Consider the following 18,917-nt stretch of genomic DNA (forward strand, 5'->3'; position numbering starts at 1 on the left):
GGGGGGGAAGTTCCGAATAAGGATTGTAGAGAAACACATAAATGAATTTGCCACCTTTCCTACCAGCCTGCAAGTTATTTGTCTCAGCAAGTGACCAGGGACTGTTTCCAAGGCCCATGACACAAATGACCTAATCGATTGATCCAGCTCTTTTCTGTCAAGGTGCTCAGAGCATCGCGCCCCACCCCTCCCCATGTTCCTGCAGGTGGCCTTGGGGGTGCATACCAGTCAGGTCCCCCTCCTGGGCACTGGTGGACACTCATGTCCGGAGGTGGCCAGGGCCGAAGCGAGCAGCATTCTAGGCAGGAAGACTAGGCCCCAGACACCCAGGCCCCCTCCTCAGAGCCCCTGAGCCAGACTCCCCGGGGTGGTGTTACTGCTAAACATTTGGCCCCTGGAGAATGCCCAGAGAGTGCCTCTGATTGTATCTGGTTTCCTGTTTTCCTCTGGGAGGAAGAATTTCTCTGCAGAAAGTAGTTTAATCATTTTCAAGGCTTACTTTCCTGCCTCTGAGATGCAAGTTTCCAGTTACCAGCCGCTGAGATCCTTGATAAAGAAAGGAGCAGGAAGGTGGTGGGAGAAATAGAGCTCCTTCGCAGAGCGCAAGGTTGGGCCGGATGGAACAATTCGGCCTCCAGCTCTTGCAAAGGGGTGTCCTGCCCCCAGCCTCCCAGCCCAGAGCTTTGGGGAGGGGCAAGGTGGGAAGCAGGGTGTGTGGGCCCTGGCGACCCTGCCCTGGTCTCCATGACTGTGGACACGTTATCACCCCTGCCGCCAGACAGAATTGTGCACGGGCCCTTTGCACACTGATCCTTCAGGGGGCTTCTCTCTGTCCTGAGCCAGTGTGCATTATGCAGACTTGGTCTCTTCTTGCAGCCCCCGGGCCGGCGTTCTCTGTGATGATCCATCCCTCTGCTCCAGCCTCACTCCCAACCAGCCAGGTCGAACACACCAGTCACCTTGACGTTGGTGTGACTCATCCCCCGCCCCCAGGTGCGAGCTACAGGGTGTTCGGTGACGGGTTTTTGCGAGTGGATCACCAGGCTTGTCTTCTCAGGCACCTCTGGGTGCATTCGGGTTAGCCAGCACTCCACCGTGTGTGCCCCCCGGAGCCCCGGGCCTAACTGGGAGCAGAAGTCCTCGTAGTAGTTGAGGCGGAGGGCTCTCTAGGCCAGGAATGGACTCCACCAGTGCTGAAGCTGGCCAGCGGGGCAGTGAGGTCCCAAGAGACGAGCAGCACCGGGAAGCAGATCCTGGGCCGAAGAGGGGGCTGCAGACAGCTGACGGCAGCCGGAACCCTGCTGGGCCATCTGGTGGGAGCTGGAGCCCCCAGGCGCTGTAACCGCTGGCTGAGACGGGGTGAGGATGGAGAAGAGAGTGGGGCGAGACCCTGGACTCACTCTCTGCCCTCCACTCCCATGCATGGGTCATGCACCCGGCTGACCCAGGTCCTTGGGAAATGCAGAGGGCAGGGGTCCTGGCCACCATACTGTCTTGCTTGTCTAGGGACAGATTCTCCCCACTGGGCACCTTCCAATTGGCCGTTCTCGCTCAGAAGATACTCTGTGGCCTCTACCCCCGTTACCACCCCTTCTCTCCTCCGTCAAATGCTCCCGTGCTTGCCTCTGTCCCACGGTCTGTGCACCTCTGAGGCCACCGGGCGCTCTTCCTGCTCTGTCCCCACACCGCCCAGGCGGCATGCTTCTCTGAGGCTGTCCCACTGTGCCCAGCCGGGACACACGCACCACCACGTTCTCACGCAGCACGAGGGGGTCATTCATGAGGCAGAAGGTCGGGGAGGGGCTCTGAAGTGTAGGGCTCGGGTGGAGGCTCTGTTTTTCTGGGCTGCCTCCTGGACGCTTCTGGGGAGGTTGTTTCGGGCCGAGGCAATACCGGGCCTTGGGGCTGCAAAGGATGTGGGTGGCGGTCCCAGTGCCTGGGTGGCGCTTGCTCACCCCTCATCTAAGAGTCTTCATGGCATCAGCCTCATGTCACAGGGGCCGCCGGGGGGGCAGATTCAGCGGCAGCTCCCGGCACGGGGGAAATGACCGAGAGCAGGATTCTCCTCTTCTGTCCCCGGAGTAGAGGTTGCACCGGGGAGCGGGCCCTTTGCTTGATATCTGGCTGCCTGTCACGGAGCACCTACTGTGTAGTGCTCCCTGCAGTGAACTCACATGGCATGGCCTCGGATCACTTCTGAATAAATGGATGTAGGGACTTGCTTATCCGTTTTCACGGCCATTCACTCACTTACTCACTCAACACACGGTTGGGGAGCACTGTTCTAGGGGTGGGGGCAGGCGAGCGGGGGAGGGGGTGGGCACAGCAGCGAACACAGAATGAAAAACCTCCTAGTGGAGGTGACTTCTACCAGAGGGCCACCGATCGTGAACGCATAGACACAGGCGATGTACGTGTTACACGTGAGTGTGTGTGTGTGAGCTACGAAATGATAAACACACTGAGAAAATGAAACATGGCGAGAAGCCTCAGCATACAGGGGCTGTCTCATCCGATTGGCGGGGACTCTTGTCTGAGGAGGTGATGAGACCCGGAGGAAGCTCCTTAGACATCTTGGGGAGATAGACGAGCGGGGAGTGAAAAGGCTAATGTGGGAGGTGCTCAGGTATGCCCCTGACGAAACTCGTGTGAAGTTCAGAGTGAGTGGGGAGAGTCCCTTGGGGGTCTCCGGGGATGGCAACCTCCAAGGATAAGGGATTCTCTTTCTCTCTCGCATCACCATCCGAACTCAGCAGGGGGCGTTTTTGGTCCTGGCTTGTGTCAGTCCGGGTGGACCAGAGAAACACATTGATGGCACTCTCAGATGTGAGAGTTTTATATAAAGGGTGATTGTACATTCAGAAAGCATCCCGACCCAGCCCAGTCCAAGCCCCTAAGTCCGCTATTAGTCCATATGTTCGATACTTAGCTATAAAGTCCTCTTCAGACTCAAGAAACACATGCAATGATGCCGAATGCAGGACGACCACAGGCAGATTTGTGCAGCCTTCTAGCAGTTGATTTCCGATATTCTTTGGCCAACACCATCATGCAACAGTTCTATAGGCGTTATTATTGTCCAGCTTTTTCATGCCTACGAGGCAATTGGAGACACTGTAGCTTGGGCCAGGTGCTCTGTAGGCCTCAACGGGATGTCTCTGCTCTTCACCACTTGCACGAGGTCTTGGGCAGCAGACCTGCCCGAAGCGATGCGGTATTTGATTTCTCAACCGTTGATCCCATGGGGCCAAGCTTCTCAACCCTCCTCAGGCAGTGGCCCTTTCATACAGCTCCTCATGTGGTGGTGACCCCCAACCATCAAATTACTTTCACTGCTACTTCATCACTGTCATTTTGCTACTGTTATGAATCGTCATGTAAATATCTGATAGGCAGGATATATTTTCATTGTTACAAATTGAACATCATGAAAGCATAGTGATTCATCTCAGAAACAATATGTGATTCCATAGTGTGAAATATTTATTTCTAATGACAAATAAATGAAATTTTGTCTTAAAGCATGGTGTAGCGCGGGTAACAGTCTTCACGCCGGGTACTTGTGTGTGAGAGGATCTGTTCGGAGACGGATAGAGGAGCGGTGTCTCGGCTCCTAAGACCATCAGAAATATGTGTTTTCTGATAGTCTTAGGTGACCCCTGTGAAAGGATCGTTCAACCCCCAAAGGGGTTGTGTTAGTCTGGGTAGACTAGGGAAACAAATTCATGGACACACATGTATATAAGTGATAGGTTTATATACAAGAGCAATTGAACACTGAGGAAACATCCCAGCCCAGTCCAGATCAAGTCCATAAGTCCGACATTAGCCCATATGTCCGACAGCAATCCATAAAGTCGTCTGTAGACTCATGAAACACATGCAATGATGCCGAATGCAGGACAGTCACAGGCCAGTGGGTAGAAAGTCTTGTAGATCCAGTGGCAGTGGAAGCATATCAGTGCTGGCAGGGGTCTCCACGTGGTTCCTCCAGCTCAGGGCACTTGAGTACTCCCATGTATCTTGTCATCTGTGATGTCTCCCAGGGAGTAGCAGAGAGAGAGGTATCTTCTGCCTCCAAGAAGGAGGTACCAGATTTCCCAGAATTCTCAGAAGGCCATGCCCACACAGAAGTACCATTGGCTATCTCCAGATTGACAGCTTAGACAACACCCCTACACTCTTAATCCTTAAATTGACACCATATTAGGTGACTACCACAGGGGTCATGACCCACAAGTTGAGAACCACTGCCATGGGGACTGATGGGTGGATCCAAGTCCAATTAAATCCTTGACAAGTTCAATCTTGGCTCCATTTGCCACGAAGCTTTCGTGCTGGCCCGGGGCGAAGACTTCCTGTTTCCTTCCCCTTAAGGGGTGATTCATAGGGCAGGTTGTAGTCTTTGATCATCAGTAAATGCATCCAGTCCTCTTCACTTCCAACGAGGAAGGTCGTGTTGCCTGCAGAGCGAAGGCTGTTCCTGTGTCTTGCTCCTATCCTGATGCCAGGCCGTTCAGACAGCCCAGCTCCTCAGAGGGTTGCTGGCACACAGATTGAATAACCAAGGTCACAGGGCAACCCTGAGGCATCGCTCTCCTGACTTGAAACCCCACACTGTCCCCTTGTTCTGTCGCAGTGACTGCTGCTTGCTCTGTGTACAGCTTCTGCATGAGCACAACGCAGAGTTCTGGAATTCCTATTTGGGGCAGTGTCGCCCAACATTTACTATGTTCCCCACAGTGACGTGCCTGTGCACAATCAATAAGTCACAGGGCAACATCCTTCTCAGACTCTCCACTTTCAACCGAGATCCATCTGATGCCAGCAGCGGTGTTCTTCGTACCGCACCTTCTTCAGAATCGGCTCGACTTGTCTGAATGTATCGCAGCCACCATTTAAAAATCATCTTCAGCAAAACTTGGTCCGTGTGTGATGTTAATGATGCCGCTCGATCATTTCTGCGTTCTATCAGACCCACGCTCTGTCAGTAGGCCCAGAGAGGTGTCTCTTCCAGCGGGCTGTCTTCCAGACCCTTGCCTTCAGTGAGTGAGCACTTCCGACACGGCATTTCTTTGTCGAAGCATCTCAATGGGTATGTGACACTGGTTTTAAAAGTAATATCGTGAAAACAGAAGTCAAGATCGCGGTACGCTTTTTGCTGACAATGGTTTCCTGTCTCCTTAAGATAGCCCCCAGCATCTTTCCTGTGCCCCCCATCCCCACCCCTCCAGGCCACAGGTGCTACTCTCTGCCCCCCCCTTCCCTTCTCCCTGCTACTCCTTTCTGTCCCTTGAAGCCCGCTCCGCCTCCTTCCACCTGGACTCTGGCTGTGCCCCACCGGGCAGGCTCTGCCCAGGCCTTTGCCCCGCCATCGCCTGTCCCGTCCTCTGAGAGCCCACCACCACCCAGTCTGCTCCAGCAGCCGCCTGTCCCCAAGCCCTTTTCTCTCGCGGTTTATTTCCCGTGGTAGGTCTTCCCATGGTAGATCCCGTGGCAAACCAGACCTGAGATGATCTGGTTTATTTGCATACCTGTTGTCTGTCTGCCTGGAGAATGAGCACACCTGTTCATTTCCACCTTCTGGGCCCTAGCACCTGGTCCTAACGAGGGTCCCAAGCAGGGCAAGACGGTGACCACGGAGCCACGTCATCCAGGGAGGCTTCCAGGAGGAAATGGGACTTTCCTTTTGGGCCCTAACCAGAGCTCGCTCCTTCTGCTCTGGTTCCTGCTCCCCGATCCTCCCTCACCCTCCATCTCCCTGGAGTGCCAGAGCGGGCTTCCAAAAAGGGACCTGGACACATTTCAACCTTAGAAGTTTCTTCTCTATCTCTTACTTGTCAAGTGACCTTGGGCATGTTTTTCGCTCTCTCTTGAAGGATATTTTTGGTTTAAAGTTTCATGATGGACTCAGAGCAGTCACTTTCAGGAGTTCATGCTTGGCTCTGGAACGTCAGGAGTCCATGAGAATCAGAATTCTGTTCTGCGCTTTCCTGCTCTCCATCAGGACTCCGTCAGCACCTCTCTGTTCACGGAGGCCTTCCACCACACCCCACCTCCTCCTAGCCTCACTCCCCTTCCTCTGTTGCTCTAGGACAGCGGGTCTTAACCTGTGGGTCGAGACCCCCTTTAGGGGTCGAACGGCCCTTTCACAGGGGTCGTCCGATTCATAACAGTAGCAAAATGACAGTGATGAAGTAGCAATGAAAAGAATTTTAGGGTTGGGGGGTCTCCACCACCTGAGGAGCTGTATGGCAGGGTCGCGGCCTTAGGGAGGTGAGAACCACTGCTCTAGGAGAATAGAGACCGATTGCTGTGTCTGGGGTCGCTCTTTGCAGGCGTCTAAGATCCCAGTCAGTAAGCAATGAGTGAGGAAATACAAGTGTTACACACGTTGGGCCAACCAAGTGGCAAGTTGCCCGACTTTTCTTCCTAGTCATGCTTAATCTAGCAGCTCCTGTTCAGCCTCCGTTGACAAAGGGTGGTCATCCCACAAGTGGTGCGTTGGCCAGAAATAGAGCGCGGGGCTGCTACGTCAAAACCCAGAACAAACTCCCTGCCAACTCACAGTGATCCTGTAGAACAGGGCAGAACTTCCCAGTGAGTTTCCGAGACCAGAACTCTTTACAGGAGTAGGAAGCCCCATCTTTCTCCAGGGCTCCTACACAGAAGGTGATCATTCTGCCCATCCCTGTTGATGAGCTAACGAGTGTGTCTGAACTCCCTCCTCACCTGCAGCCTGTGGGATCTCCCTCTCCTCCGGGAGGGACCCCTGGCTGCTTCTGCTCAGCCCTTTTTGGGAGCAGGATTTGTAGACGTCCTTTCCTGATTTCCACCTGCAAACTTAACATCGGCAGAGCAATGTGGGGGGAGGTCAGATGCGCAGGCATTCCCCCACTGAAGGCAATCAGTTGCCAGACTGCTGTCTCATCCCTCCACAGGGGTGGGCCTGCTCCCTGCCTCTGGAGACAATGGACAGGCTCCTGTTGGAGGGGTTTGCACCCTACTGATAATGGTTCCTATGGAGACCCAGAGACCACCCCCTAGACCACCCTCTCATTGCTGTGTAACCTATAGTGCAGCCCCTTCCTGTGACATATGTCTCTACCTGTAATTAGTGGGCTGGCATGCCCCCAAAGGTATATAGGCAAGGGTCAGCACTATAGGGGTTGGACTTCTCTCTCTGACTCTCTCTGACTCTGAGTTCCTTGCTGCTCACTCCCTGGTCACTCCCCTCTCCCTTGTTCCCTTTCCCTCCTTCCCTTCCCCCTCTCTCCACGTGGACCACCAAGCTGGGCTGAGGTGAGCAATGTTGCTATGTATCATGCCTGACTGTATTGTATTATCTCTCATGCTCTCGATGACTTTAATATAATACTTATATATCTCAACCGTACAATTGTGCATTACTGAACCCAGAAGTAGTATTACTGAACTCGTAGGAGTAGCAGCGGGTGGGGGCTGGCCCCTCCACCTCCCTCAGCGTCAATTATTATTATTTTTTAATTTAATACTACAGAGCAAGGATTCGAACTGTTTTATCTCTTCAGAAGGCCAGCTCTTGGCAGCCCTAAGACACGCCACAGCAGCCCACTGCTCCATCTTTCTTGATGCTTTCCCCCCAGGGTCTCTGCCGCCCTGTTACCCCAGGTACCCAGTCTGCATCATGACCACATCCCAGAGAAGATGGCATCGGCTACGTAACTCATCCACGCGCCAGTCCTAGTGTTCACTTGGCCGTTAAAGATGGTGTGTGCCGAGGGCAAGGCTTCACCCAGCAAACAGAACGCCCCAGCAGCGGCGGGCTTGTATGCTGTGGTGAGGGGGAATCTGGAGGTGGTCAAGACCACCCTGATTGCTCCACTTAGGCCTCTGGAGGCAGCCCTCCCTCTGCTGGCCCTCAGCACATCCCTGGCCCCCTGCCTTAGTACTGCAGGCACACTACACATAGCCCGCCCTAGGTGCACCCGGGCTTGCAACCTCTGCTTCCCTTTCCCATGTGCAGGGAGAAGAAATCTCCCCCTGGGCCCCAGAGGCAGGCCTTCCTGTGAGAGGCTGCCCCACCTCAGCCAAGGGCTCAGGTCCCGCCCTTTCCCACCAAGGAGAAAATAGCAAGAAAAACAGATGAGGGCTGATACCCTACGCCCCAGTGCCTGCTGGGACCGGGGCCTGGAGGAGCCCCAGGAAAGCTTTAACCTCAGGTTCTAGGCAGACAGGAAGGGAGAGGGGGAGTGGAGGAGCAAGAACCCTCTCTAGTTAGAAGTTGCTCACCACTCCACTCCCCCCACCCCACCACCACCACCTGGGACACGTTTTTTTTGCCCAGCTCTTCTCTCTCAGTTGGTCATCATTGCTCGGCTGTGGGTCCTGGGCTGGACACCCAGCCCCCCCTGGTCCTCAGGCTGGCCAGCAAGGCTGGAGGCACCTGGCCCATCTCCATCCCAGGCAGCACCTTCTTTCAACAGGCTTTGCACCACTGTCAGGCTCCTGAGTCAGAGAGCCCCCAGCCTGCCACCGCCCCCCCCACACCCCATCTCCATCTCAGGGACCCACATCAGCCTACTGCCTGCAGGGGAGCGGGCCTTAGAGTCAGGGGACCCAAGCAAGTGATTGCCCAGTGGGGGCTTCACCTGTGGAATTGCGTTGTCTGTGCTGTCCTCCTCGCAGGCTGGCTGTGAGGTGGCCTGAGACTTGGATGGGACATAAACAATAGAGGTGATGGCACCAGTGGAGAGGGCTGTCTGGTCTCCTGGCTCCTTTTGCAGCTGCAGCCCTGGGTGGTCCTGATGAGGGCCGCTGGGACCTGCCCCACCTTCCCCCTGGCCAGCGGTGGCAAGCTCTCCACTCTGCCTGTGAACAGCTGTGCCTGTGCCTTTGGCCTCTCCTCAAAGACTCGTGCCCGGAGTGGCTTTCATCCGAGGGGACGCTGGGATCAGGAACAAGGCCTGACCACAGGCATTCACAGCCATTGGACGGTGTCTGCTGAGCGTCTAGAAATGGGAGTTGTCTCAGGTGTGAGTGTTTCTAGGGGCTTGAAAGGTCATGAGCTCAGGTAAAGGAAAACCGGCCTGGGAGAGACACATTGTGGGCACCTGACCGTGACCACACTGCTTAACTCACTGTGCCCCATGACCCTGCTTCTGACTCACTCAGCCTCCCTGCCGCTGTGGGGCTTCTGAGGCTGTGAGTCTTACAGGAGCTGGGGACCCCCGCTTTCTCCCCAAGAACGGCTGGTGGGCTGAAACTCTCGACCTCACCGCTAGCCATCCGAGGCTTACCGGACAGCACCCGGTGCTTGCATTCTGACTTCCAGTGACCCCAGCCCAGAGGTTCTAAGACTGTAAATCTTTATGGGGGCAGACGGCCTCATGTCCTCCCCTGGGTTTGAATGGCTGGCTTTGCAGTTAGCAGCTCCCCCAACCCCCTGGGCCCTGGTTACGCTGCCCAGAACACGATTCCAAGTGGGCTGTACTCACAAGAGGGTGCAAGGCCGAGGGTCAGTTAAGACAGTTCAGGGAGATGCCAGTGAACAAGGTTCTTGTACTGTGAGTCAGGGAGGACATCACAGGGAGGATGGGGAGGCAACTGGACTCCTCAGTGGCCCCTGGAGTGATGGCGAGATCAGAAAGATGTCCCCAGGCCTCTCCTAGTGCTTTTCTTCAAGATGGGGTGGGCCCCAACACAGCTGCTTTCTCCACCCTGCAAAGCATCCCTTCCCTCATGGTGCAAAGGTTTCCCTGGGCGGTGGACTTTGCTCCAGGGGTCTGGAACTGTTGGCCAGGCTAAGAGGGACCCTGAAGAATTCCTGCAAGTGGAGGAGCAGGCTGCAGATGTGGCCAGAAGAGCGGCGTGTTGGGGGCTCTCCGTGCGCACTCGGGGAGCTCGGGGGCCAGTGGACGTGCGCGGGAGGGCGCCCCATTCATCTCAGATGCTGCACTGGAAAAAAACAACTGGGCAGGCTGCCGCTGCCGCTGCGGAGCCAGTGCCTGGTGGAGCGGGATGGGCCCAGCCTGGGCACTCGTGCCAAGGCAGCGTGTGGGCCGAGGACACAGTGGCTGTGGGCTGGTTTGATTTAGAGGGCAGTAGGGAGCCCAGAGGGTTGAAACCCTCCGTCCTCCCCTGTGGCTCGCCCCTCCTGGCCCTCGGTCAGCCTTGCCTGTCGACTGCCTAGGCCTTTCTGCACTCTGGGGGCAGGCGGGTCTTGAGCCTTTCAGTAAGCAATAGAGTACATTAGCTATTTGCACCATCCGGTGTAACACAACCCCAACCCCCCAAATCCCAGCTTTTCATCCGTCAGGGAAGAGAGGCACTGGCCTTCCCCACCTTCTCTGAAATCCCATAAGAAAATAGAGCTACTCTGGGAGTTATTGAGACAGACGTCTGGTGTGCTCCTTAGAGGCCAGGATGGCAAACCTTCTTCTCACATACTTTGGAGACATTGTCTACAAATGCTTCCGAATGGTTGGGGAGCTCCGGTCCTTGACGTCATCCTGCTTGTTTCCGTCAAAGTACACATTTCCACCCTAATTGCCTGGTTTATTTATCTCCTGGCTTTAAAGCATTAGCTCTGTCTCTTCACCCCAAATAAAAGCTACGCAGAGGGGGGCTTCTTTCTCTCACTCCCAGCACAGCGACAAAGGCCTGGCCTGGGAAGGCCCGCCAGCGCTTGCAGAATGAGTGCACGGAGCGCACGTGCAGAAGTGAGGGAACGGATACCAGAGAGCACCCGGCACGTTGGAGCAGCGCCGAGAAAGCCAGTCTTCCTTCCTGAAAATCAATCCCAGTTGGCTCTGGAGTGCGGAGCTGGTCTCTGGTCCCTGGAGTGATTAGAAGGGCCGGGAGGGTGACGACGACGGGTCGTGGATAGGGAAGAGGCACGGCCCGATGGGTCAGCACCCAAGAAGAGGAGCTGACGTGGGCTCTGTTGGTTGTAGCCACAGGCCCAGTGGGCAGGCTGGTGGCTAATCACCGGCTGGTTGGGTCCACGGAGGCATGCGGTAAGCATCTGTAGCTGTGGGGGCAGAGCTGCCATCTTCTGTCGGCCGGCCGGCGATCTCCTTTGAACCTCTGTCTCCTCGTCCTTCAAGTGGACATTCGCTCCAACAGCACTCTCCTGCCCCCTGAGGGCTGTAGTGGAGGGATGGTGAGGTGCCCAGCAGGCTGGCAGAACACCTTAGGGCAGTGGTTCTCAACCTTCCTCATGCTGCGACCCTTTCATACAGTTCCTCATGTGGTGGTGACCCCCCAACCATACAATTATTTTCATTGCTACTTCATCACTGTCGTTTTGCTCTGGTTATGAATTGGGCGACCCCTGTGAAAGGGTTGTCCGACCCCTAAAGAGGTGGCAACCCACAGGTTGAGAACCACTGCCTTAGTGCACATTTACTCTGACAATCTGTAGGCCCCCTGGTGGTGTACTGGTTACGAGGTGGGCTGCTGGCCCCGAGGCCATCAGTTCAAAACCACCAGCTGCTCTGCAGAAAGATGGGGCTTTCTACTCTCATATGAGTCAGGCTCAGAAACCCACAGGTGCACTTTGACCCTGCCCTCTAGGGCCACCAGAAGTAGGCAACGACTTGATGGCCGTGAGAGAGACAGAGAGAGAATATCTTTCACCAAGGAACCCTGGTGGCTTAGTGGACTATGTGTTGGGTGTAGGCACTCCGGGGGAGAAAAATGGGGCTTTCTACTCCTGTAATGACTCAGAGCCTGGGAAACCCACAGGGCCAGTTCTACCCTGCCCCCCACGGCCACTGTGAGTCAGGATCCACTCCAGGGCAGTGAGTTTGCTGTGAGGTTTCACCTTGATTAAGGCGTCCCTGGTGGGGGGTGCAAACGGTCACCTTGCTCGGCTGCTAGCCGAAAGGTTGTCAGTTCCAGCCCACCCCATGGTGCCTCAGAAGAAAGGCCAGCTGAGCCATCCTGAAAAAGCCCACCACCGAGCACTGAGGACCCTGTGACACGCATTCTACTCTGACACACCGGGGCTGGGGGAGGGGGTGGGGCGCTGTGAGTGGAGGCTGACCCTAGGGCACCTGGTGTTTTCATCTAGAGACCCCAGCCAGCTGGGAGGCCAGCCTCTGCTGTGCGATCCCTACCCAGGTTCCTCTACCTGTGGGGAACTGAGCCCAGGCATGGCCAGCCCGGGGCCTGCACTTTCGATGCCCTCTCTAGCAAACACAGGGGTGCCCCAGCTGTGGGCTCTGTTCTCACTGTGCCCTCCTTGCCCTCAGGTACAAGACGGTGGTGACCCCGCGGAGGGCCGTGGTGGCCATCGCCGGCTGCTGGGTCCTCTCCTTCGTGGTGGGCCTGACCCCGATGTTCGGCTGGAACAACCTGAGCCAGGTGCAGCAGGCCTGGGTGGCCAACGGCAGCGTGGGTGAGCCGGTGGTCCAGTGCGAGTTTGAGCAGGTCATCAGCATGGAGTACATGGTCTACTTCAACTTCTTCGTCTGGGTGCTGCCCCCGCTGCTCCTCATGGTCCTCATCTACCTGGAGGTCTTCTACCTGATCCGCAAGCAGCTCAACAAGAAGGTGTCGGCCTCGGCGGGCGACCCGCAGAAGTACTACGGGAAGGAACTGAAGATCGCCAAGTCGCTGGCTCTCATCCTCTTCCTCTTCGCCCTCAGCTGGCTGCCCCTGCACGTCCTTAACTGCATCACCCTGTTCTGCCCCTCCTGCCAGAAGCCCAGCATCCTCATCTACATCGCCATTGTCCTCACCCACGGCAACTCGGCCATGAACCCCATCGTCTACGCCTTCCGCATCCACAAGTTCCGGGCCACCTTCCTCAAGATCTGGAATGACCACTTCCGCTGCCGGCCGGCGCCCCCCATCCAGGACGGCCTCCCCGGAGAGAGGCCGGATGACTAGGCTGCCCCCTGCCCCCACCAGCCCCATGCGCAGCGGGTCTCCGCTGCTTCCCACCTCCCAGCTCTCCCACCTGTCTCCCTGGGCTGTGGGCTGGCGGGGAGCGGGGTGCAGACACAAGCAAGGAGCTGGGGCCCCTTGCAGGGAGCCCGTGGAACTGCTCCTTAAGGTCCTGGAGGAAGTGTGGGAGGATGGAGCTGGGAAGGAACCAGTCCACGCCCCCTGTGGGGGGAAGAGGAGGAGGAGGAGAAAGGGGCCATGAGCTTCCCCACCTCCTTGGCCCTGACCCATGGGCAGTTCAGGGAGACACCTGGGTGGGGAGAGGGTGCTAGGACAGGGGTGGGCCAGCCCTGGGACGAAGCTGAAGGAGAGGATGCTCTCGGGATGGAAGGGAGGCAGGGGTCTTGGCCCGCTTTCTCTCCTGCTCTGTCACACGGAGAAGCAGGGAGACAAGAAGCTCAGTCCCCACCCCCAGGGTACTCTGCCTGCTCTCCTTGCCCAGGGAGGAGGTGGGGGCGCAGGCTAGCGTAGGAAGTGGCCGAAAGAGTGGGTCCAGAAATCATTCCCGACATTTGCTTTATTCTTCACGAGCTGGTGGACCCTGAGTGGGCCCTGAGAGCAGGTTCTCCTTAGCCCGGGGAGTGTGTTGCCCTGGGCGTGGGCCTCAGACAGCCACCAGGCGGTAGCACCGAGCCCCGTTGTCCCTGAGTGTCCCAAGGGGCCACCTGGAGTGGCACTCTCGGCCATCTGAGTCCCACCAGCCTGAGGCCAGGCCTGGACTCTCCTAGGGGACATCCATCTCTGCTTCCTCTGGCTGGTAGGAGAGGAGCCTGCCACGGTTGGGGACATTCTGCCTGCTGGGGAAGGGTGGAGGAGGGAAGGGCCTGCCTCTGGAGGGAGGAGCCGTTACAAGACCGGCCCAGGGCAGGTGAGACGTGGCACACCCATGTGTGTGCGTGCGTGCGTGTGGAAGGGGCGGGGTGGGGGAAACAGCTTTGCTGGCACCTGGTGCTCCCAGCACCAGCAGTTTTCCCTGTCTCCTGGAAAGCTGTTGCAGACAGTCTGGGCCCGAGGGCCAGCCCAGACCCCGCTGACCCCCCACCTCCCGCCCGCCCCCACCACAAGCCCGGGCCTCTCAGGTAGAGGAGGGTAGCACCAGGCATGGTGTGATGATGTCCAAGTGTGGATTGCAGGCCCTCTCCTCTCTCAAAAGGGGCAGAGTGGTTCAGTGGCTGCTAATCTATGGTCGGTGGTTCTGACCTGCCAGCGGCTCCCTGGGGGAGAGATGTGGCTGTCTGCTCCCGGGAAGACTGACCGCCTTGGGAACCCGTGGGGGCAGTTCTACTCTGTTCTGGGGGGTCCCTGTGAGTTCATCTTTTCCCACTCTCAGAGCTGGGGTCTCCCCTGGTTCCCAGGGAGGGCCGTGTGACTAATAAAAGACTGTGAACTTACCTGGAGTGTGCCTTGCTGGCTACCCCACCCCCACTGTTGTAGGGCAAGAAGACAGCCAGGGTAGGGGAGGGGAGGTGCCAGGGAAGGGGGTGTGGAAGCCTTTGGAGCTCGGGGTGTCTATCCCTAGGGTGTTGCCTCAGGGTTAGCAAGATCCTGAAAATCACAGCGGCGTGTCAAGAAAATCCTCAAGACATCCGCGGCCCCTCCCTTAGGCACCTGTCTCCGGTGGCACATCTGAACACCACCCCGTGGTGACGTGAGCCATCCCTCTGGATGGCGTTTCTGCCAGAGGCCCCTGCACGGAACATCACACACCTTTATTGGAACGCTTCTAGCCAGCACCAGGCCCACTCTAGGGGTGCTCGAAGTGTGCCACCCCCCAGGCTCAGTCTTGCCCGGGATGCCCAGGTAGAGCTGACCAGGCCTACCCCACCCCACCGGGGGGACTGGCTCCAGCCTGTGCGGGTGGACGGTCAAGCTGGTACAGGTGGCCGCTCCTTGGCTGTCACCATGGAAACGGGCAGGCGTTGGGAGGCTGGGCCCTGGCGTCTGCTGGGAGCCCTGGAGTCCGGTGGAGCTGGGTGCCACATGCCCTGCCGGGAGAGATGCGGGTGAAGGGAAGGGAGGGCAGCCCCTCTCTTTCTTCCAAGGCCCCAGGAGCCCAAGCCTGGGCTTCCTTCCTTCGGCAGCGCCTCGGAGCCCCAAGGAGAAGAGTCAGGCAAGAGGCCGGCTGTGCCCTCCCGAGGAAACAGGCCTAAGGAGAAGGCCCCTGCCCAGGTCCCCCAGAGCCAGGACTAGACCCGTCGCTGTCTCATAGCCATCTACCTAGTCAGCCGGCTGCCGGGCCTCCCCCATGTCTCTGGCGTGTGTGCTCATTGTATGTGACTTGTACCTGCATGCGCTGGCAGGCTGTTTGCCCTCAACACCTGCTGGCAGGCTGCCTTGCTATCTCCGTAGCATCCCAGGAGACAGCAGAGGGGCTGGTCCAGCCACTTACCCTGCTTCTCCCTCTCCTCGCCGCCGCCTCTGGTCCCTCCTCAGTGTGTGGCTGATGCTGTGGGAGATGCCGGGGGTTGGAGTCGAGGGCCCGAGGGGTGGGGCGGGGTGGAACTGAGAGCTCCAGAGGGCACATCCTTACCCCGGCCACGGTGAACTCCGCCACCTCCTTCCCGACATTGGTCCGTGTCCCCACTTGAACATCCTCTGGGAAGCCTGCCCCCCATCTAGTCCACCTGCCCTGCCCGGCCCTCTTGTCTTGGGTGACAGCCCTTTCTGGTCCACCTTCTCAGAGAGTGACCCCTCCTGCCCCGCCCCCCAACCCGAGGGATGCCCCTACAAAAAAACTCCCTACCAGCCCTCACCTTTGACCTCCAGGTGGCAGTCCACCGACGCCTCCCCCAGCACGTTGACCGCCTTGCAGGTGTAGACGCCCGAGTCGAAGGGGCTGGGCTTGCGGATCTCCAGGGTGCAGACGCCTTGCTCAGAGAGGGCCCGGTATTTGGGGTCCCCCTGGATGTCCATCTTGTTTTTCATCCAGGTGATCTTGGCCTGGGAGAGCACAGAGGAGGGCTGGGGATGCGCTGGGCCCTGGACTCGGGCTGGGAGGCTTCCTCAATCCGCTTGCCCCTGCCCACCCTGCTGAGCCTGCCCCTCTCACCTTGGGGGATGCCCGGACACTGCAGAACAGCTGAGTGCTGTAGCCAGGGGTGGACCTGTGGTCAGCCAGGGGCTGTGTGAATGAGGGGGGCTCGGAAAAGTCTCGCTCAGTAAACCCCGTAGATTTAGCACCAATATCTAGATTCAGGGGAGAGAGGGGTCAGCGGGGAGCTCGTAGGACCACACTTGTCTGTTTTCTGTATAAACCCCCCTACCTTACATCCATCCATCCATAGCTTACATCCCTGAAGGAGCCCTGGCAGCGCTCGGGAGTGGGGGTGTTACACACTGGGCAGCCAACCACAGGTCAGCGGTTGTTGCCCATCAGCCCCTCCGAGGGAGAAAGATGAGGTTTTCTGCTCCGGTGAAGATTTACAGCCTTGGAAGCTCACAGGGGTGGGTCTACCCATCCTACCCAGTTGCTTTGAGTCAGAAAAAAAGCGCAAGAGCACTGGGGTGGCTGGCTCTTTCTGTTCTTTCACTGATCACACAGTGGCCTCGGTAAGTGATGGGCCATCACCTGACAGGTGAGACGCTAAGGCCCTTAGTGGGGAGTGACTTGCCTAAGAGGGTCAGGGCAGGGATTTGGGGGTTGGGGGTGGCAGGAAGCTCAGAGAGATGAGAGGAGGGTGGCCGAGGGTGGAGACCAGCAAGTCAGGGCTGCCGTATTTCATTTCTGTTTGCCTGTGGAGACGTCCCCGGCCTCTCTATTTTCAAACAGCATCTCCTTCCTCCTGTACAGCCAGGCTGCTGTGAAAGAGGGGGCCTTCTGGAGCCCACCCAGGCTCCATGTAGGGGGGCGGGGGGCCCGGGTGCACACAAGGTCCCCATGGGAAGAGGCCTGGGGAGTTAACAAATGACGCAAGAAGGTGGGTCAGCCGCCTGTGCTGCGTCAGTAAACACCCGTATCTCTCTGTCCATCTCTGCGGCTTCTGGCAGGGCCGGGAGGCTGGGGAGCTTAATAAACTTCCCAGAGTCCACCCCTCCGTTTGCACACCCTCATGAGACCAATGAGCCCTGTGCATCTTTACAAGAAGTCCGCGGCCCCCTGCGGAGGGAGGGGCTGCTGGTTGGGTCTGTGCAAACCCACCAGTTGCCTCCATCCCATCCATGCAGTAGCAATGTGTGACTGTGCTCGCTCAGCGCTGCCTGCAGAGTGGGTGTGAGGAGCGCAGCATGCGCTCCCGGGTGGGCCCCCAACAGCCCCCAGAGAGGGGAAGCCCAGCCAGCCCCGGCGCCCCTTCCAGTTGGTCGGGGCCCAGACCCACCTGCCTTCTGGATGTGGGCCAGCTCCTTGGTGACGGCCGCCGAGTCGCTGAGCCCGCACTGGTTTTCGGAGAAGACCCGGAAGGAGTATGAGTTGCCCACGATGAGGTTGGAGAGGGTGCAGGTGGTGGGGTGGTAGCGCTCCAGCACCGTGAACCATTGCTGCGAGAGACCCCAGCCCGTCAGCCTCCCTGCTCTGCCGGCTCGGTCCGGCAGCCATTCCTCTTTCCGGCCCCCTCATAGTCCCGGGAGCCCCAGCTGTGCGGCTTTGGGCCTGAGGGGCTTGCGATAGGGCAGATGGACAGCGGGGTCACTCTGCTGACCTCCCTGGGTTCTCAGGACTCTCAAGCCTCACTCCTTCAAGGGAACCCCAGGGGTGCGGCGTTTAAGTACTCTGCCACGCACTCCCAGGTCTGCACTTTGACCCCACCCGCCTCTTCGAGGGAGAGAGATGCGGCCGGCCAGCTGCATCTGCAATGACTGACAGCCTCGGAAACCTCACGGGGCCATTCTACTCTGCCCCACACGATGGCTGTGGGGTCGAATCCAATAGACAGACAGCCGCCACTCAACGTGGCCCACGGACCTGCAGCCTCAGCACCACTAAGGAGTTTGTTGGAAATGCAAGGTCTTGGCCCCTACCATGCTGAATCTGAATCAGGATGTCAACCACCCCCACCTCTGAACGCTTTGGCTCAGATGGCTGATGGACATGGTCAAATATAGGAATACCCACAAGGTTGGGTTTCAGACCCACCCAGAGGCGCTGGCCACGGAAACCTAAGGAGAAGTTCTATTATGCACGCCAGGGGCCCCCTCCAGCTGGGACCCACTTGTCGGCAGCCAAGGAGGAGGAGAACTTGGATGGCCTTAGAGAGTCTGGCCAGCTGCTCCCTTGGAGGACCCAGAGGCCCAGAGAGGGAAGAGGTCTTGTTAAAGGCCACACAGGGAGTTGGGCTCGGGAAGTTAGTCCAAGACACAGTACTCAGACCCAATGGACGGGCCTGTGACCCCCTCCCCCGCAAGTGCCCCAGCCAGCCTCACCCCTGTCTTTTTGTCTGCTTTCTGCACTGTGTAGCCCAGCAGCTCTGTGTTGCCTGTGTCCTGGGGTGGTGTCCATTCAAGGGCAGCATTACAGCCCCAGACATCCAGTAGCCGGATGCTGCCGGGGGGTGCAGGTTTCTCTGCAGGATGAGAGTGTGAGGAGGGGCTGGTGAAGGCGGGCCCTGCCACCGAGTCCCCACCCCTCACACTTGGCTCCAGTCCCACTTCTCTGGCCTGCTCCCGCCAGCCCCCAACACTGGGCTAGAAGTGGGGGCTCCCCAGCAGGTGGGCCATCCCCCCTGCCCCGGCTCTGTACCGATCACCAGGATGTCAATGGCCGCCTTGGCCTCCAGGCCTTCCAGCTGCAAGGTGAGCTCGTAGCAGCCCGAGTCGGAGCGCCGGGCCTTGCGGATGAAGAGGATGGAATCCTGGTCCCCACTGCGCACACTTGCCTGCTGGCTGTCGAGGGCCTGGCCGTTGTGAGTCCACGAGGCCTGGGGCTTGGGCTTCCCCTGTGGGAGAGGAGCTCTCAGGTCAGGCACAGGAAGGTGCTGGCACCCTGTGCACACCCAGCTCAGGACTCCGTGCCCAGGGTGGCCTGTCCCATGGGCTCTCCCTGAGGTCAC

At 58.1% G+C, this 18,917-nt stretch overlaps 2 protein-coding genes across 6 annotated transcripts in view; one reads left to right on the plus strand and one right to left on the minus strand.

Moving 5' to 3' along the window:
• Positions 1-14,324, plus strand: part of ADORA1 (adenosine A1 receptor) — a 47,055-nt gene extending 32,731 nt beyond the window's left edge. For all 5 annotated transcript variants that reach the window (XM_045298238.1, XM_045298240.1, XM_045298239.1 and 2 more), the window contains one exon: positions 12,237-14,324. In XM_045298238.1, the coding sequence (XP_045154173.1) occupies positions 12,237-12,876 (640 nt within the window). In that variant the 3' untranslated portion in view covers positions 12,877-14,324. The remainder of the gene's footprint in view (positions 1-12,236) is intronic.
• Positions 14,325-14,798: 474 nt separating this feature from the next.
• Positions 14,799-18,917, minus strand: part of MYBPH (myosin binding protein H) — a 10,092-nt gene continuing 5,973 nt past the window's right edge. Inside the window, exons 2-8 of the mRNA XM_045298181.1 lie at positions 18,608-18,817; positions 18,292-18,431; positions 17,250-17,409; positions 15,983-16,119; positions 15,687-15,873; positions 15,464-15,528; positions 14,799-14,918 (exon numbers count right to left, since the gene is read on the minus strand). Of these exons, the coding sequence (XP_045154116.1) occupies positions 14,799-14,918; positions 15,464-15,528; positions 15,687-15,873; positions 15,983-16,119; positions 17,250-17,409; positions 18,292-18,431; positions 18,608-18,817 (1,019 nt within the window). The remainder of the gene's footprint in view (positions 14,919-15,463; positions 15,529-15,686; positions 15,874-15,982; positions 16,120-17,249; positions 17,410-18,291; positions 18,432-18,607; positions 18,818-18,917) is intronic.

Source organism: Echinops telfairi, unplaced genomic scaffold (assembly GCF_000313985.2).
Source record: "Echinops telfairi isolate 266 unplaced genomic scaffold, ASM31398v2 ScPeMD7_7424;HRSCAF=8462, whole genome shotgun sequence".
NCBI classification, from domain to species: Eukaryota; Metazoa; Chordata; class Mammalia; order Afrosoricida; family Tenrecidae; genus Echinops; species Echinops telfairi.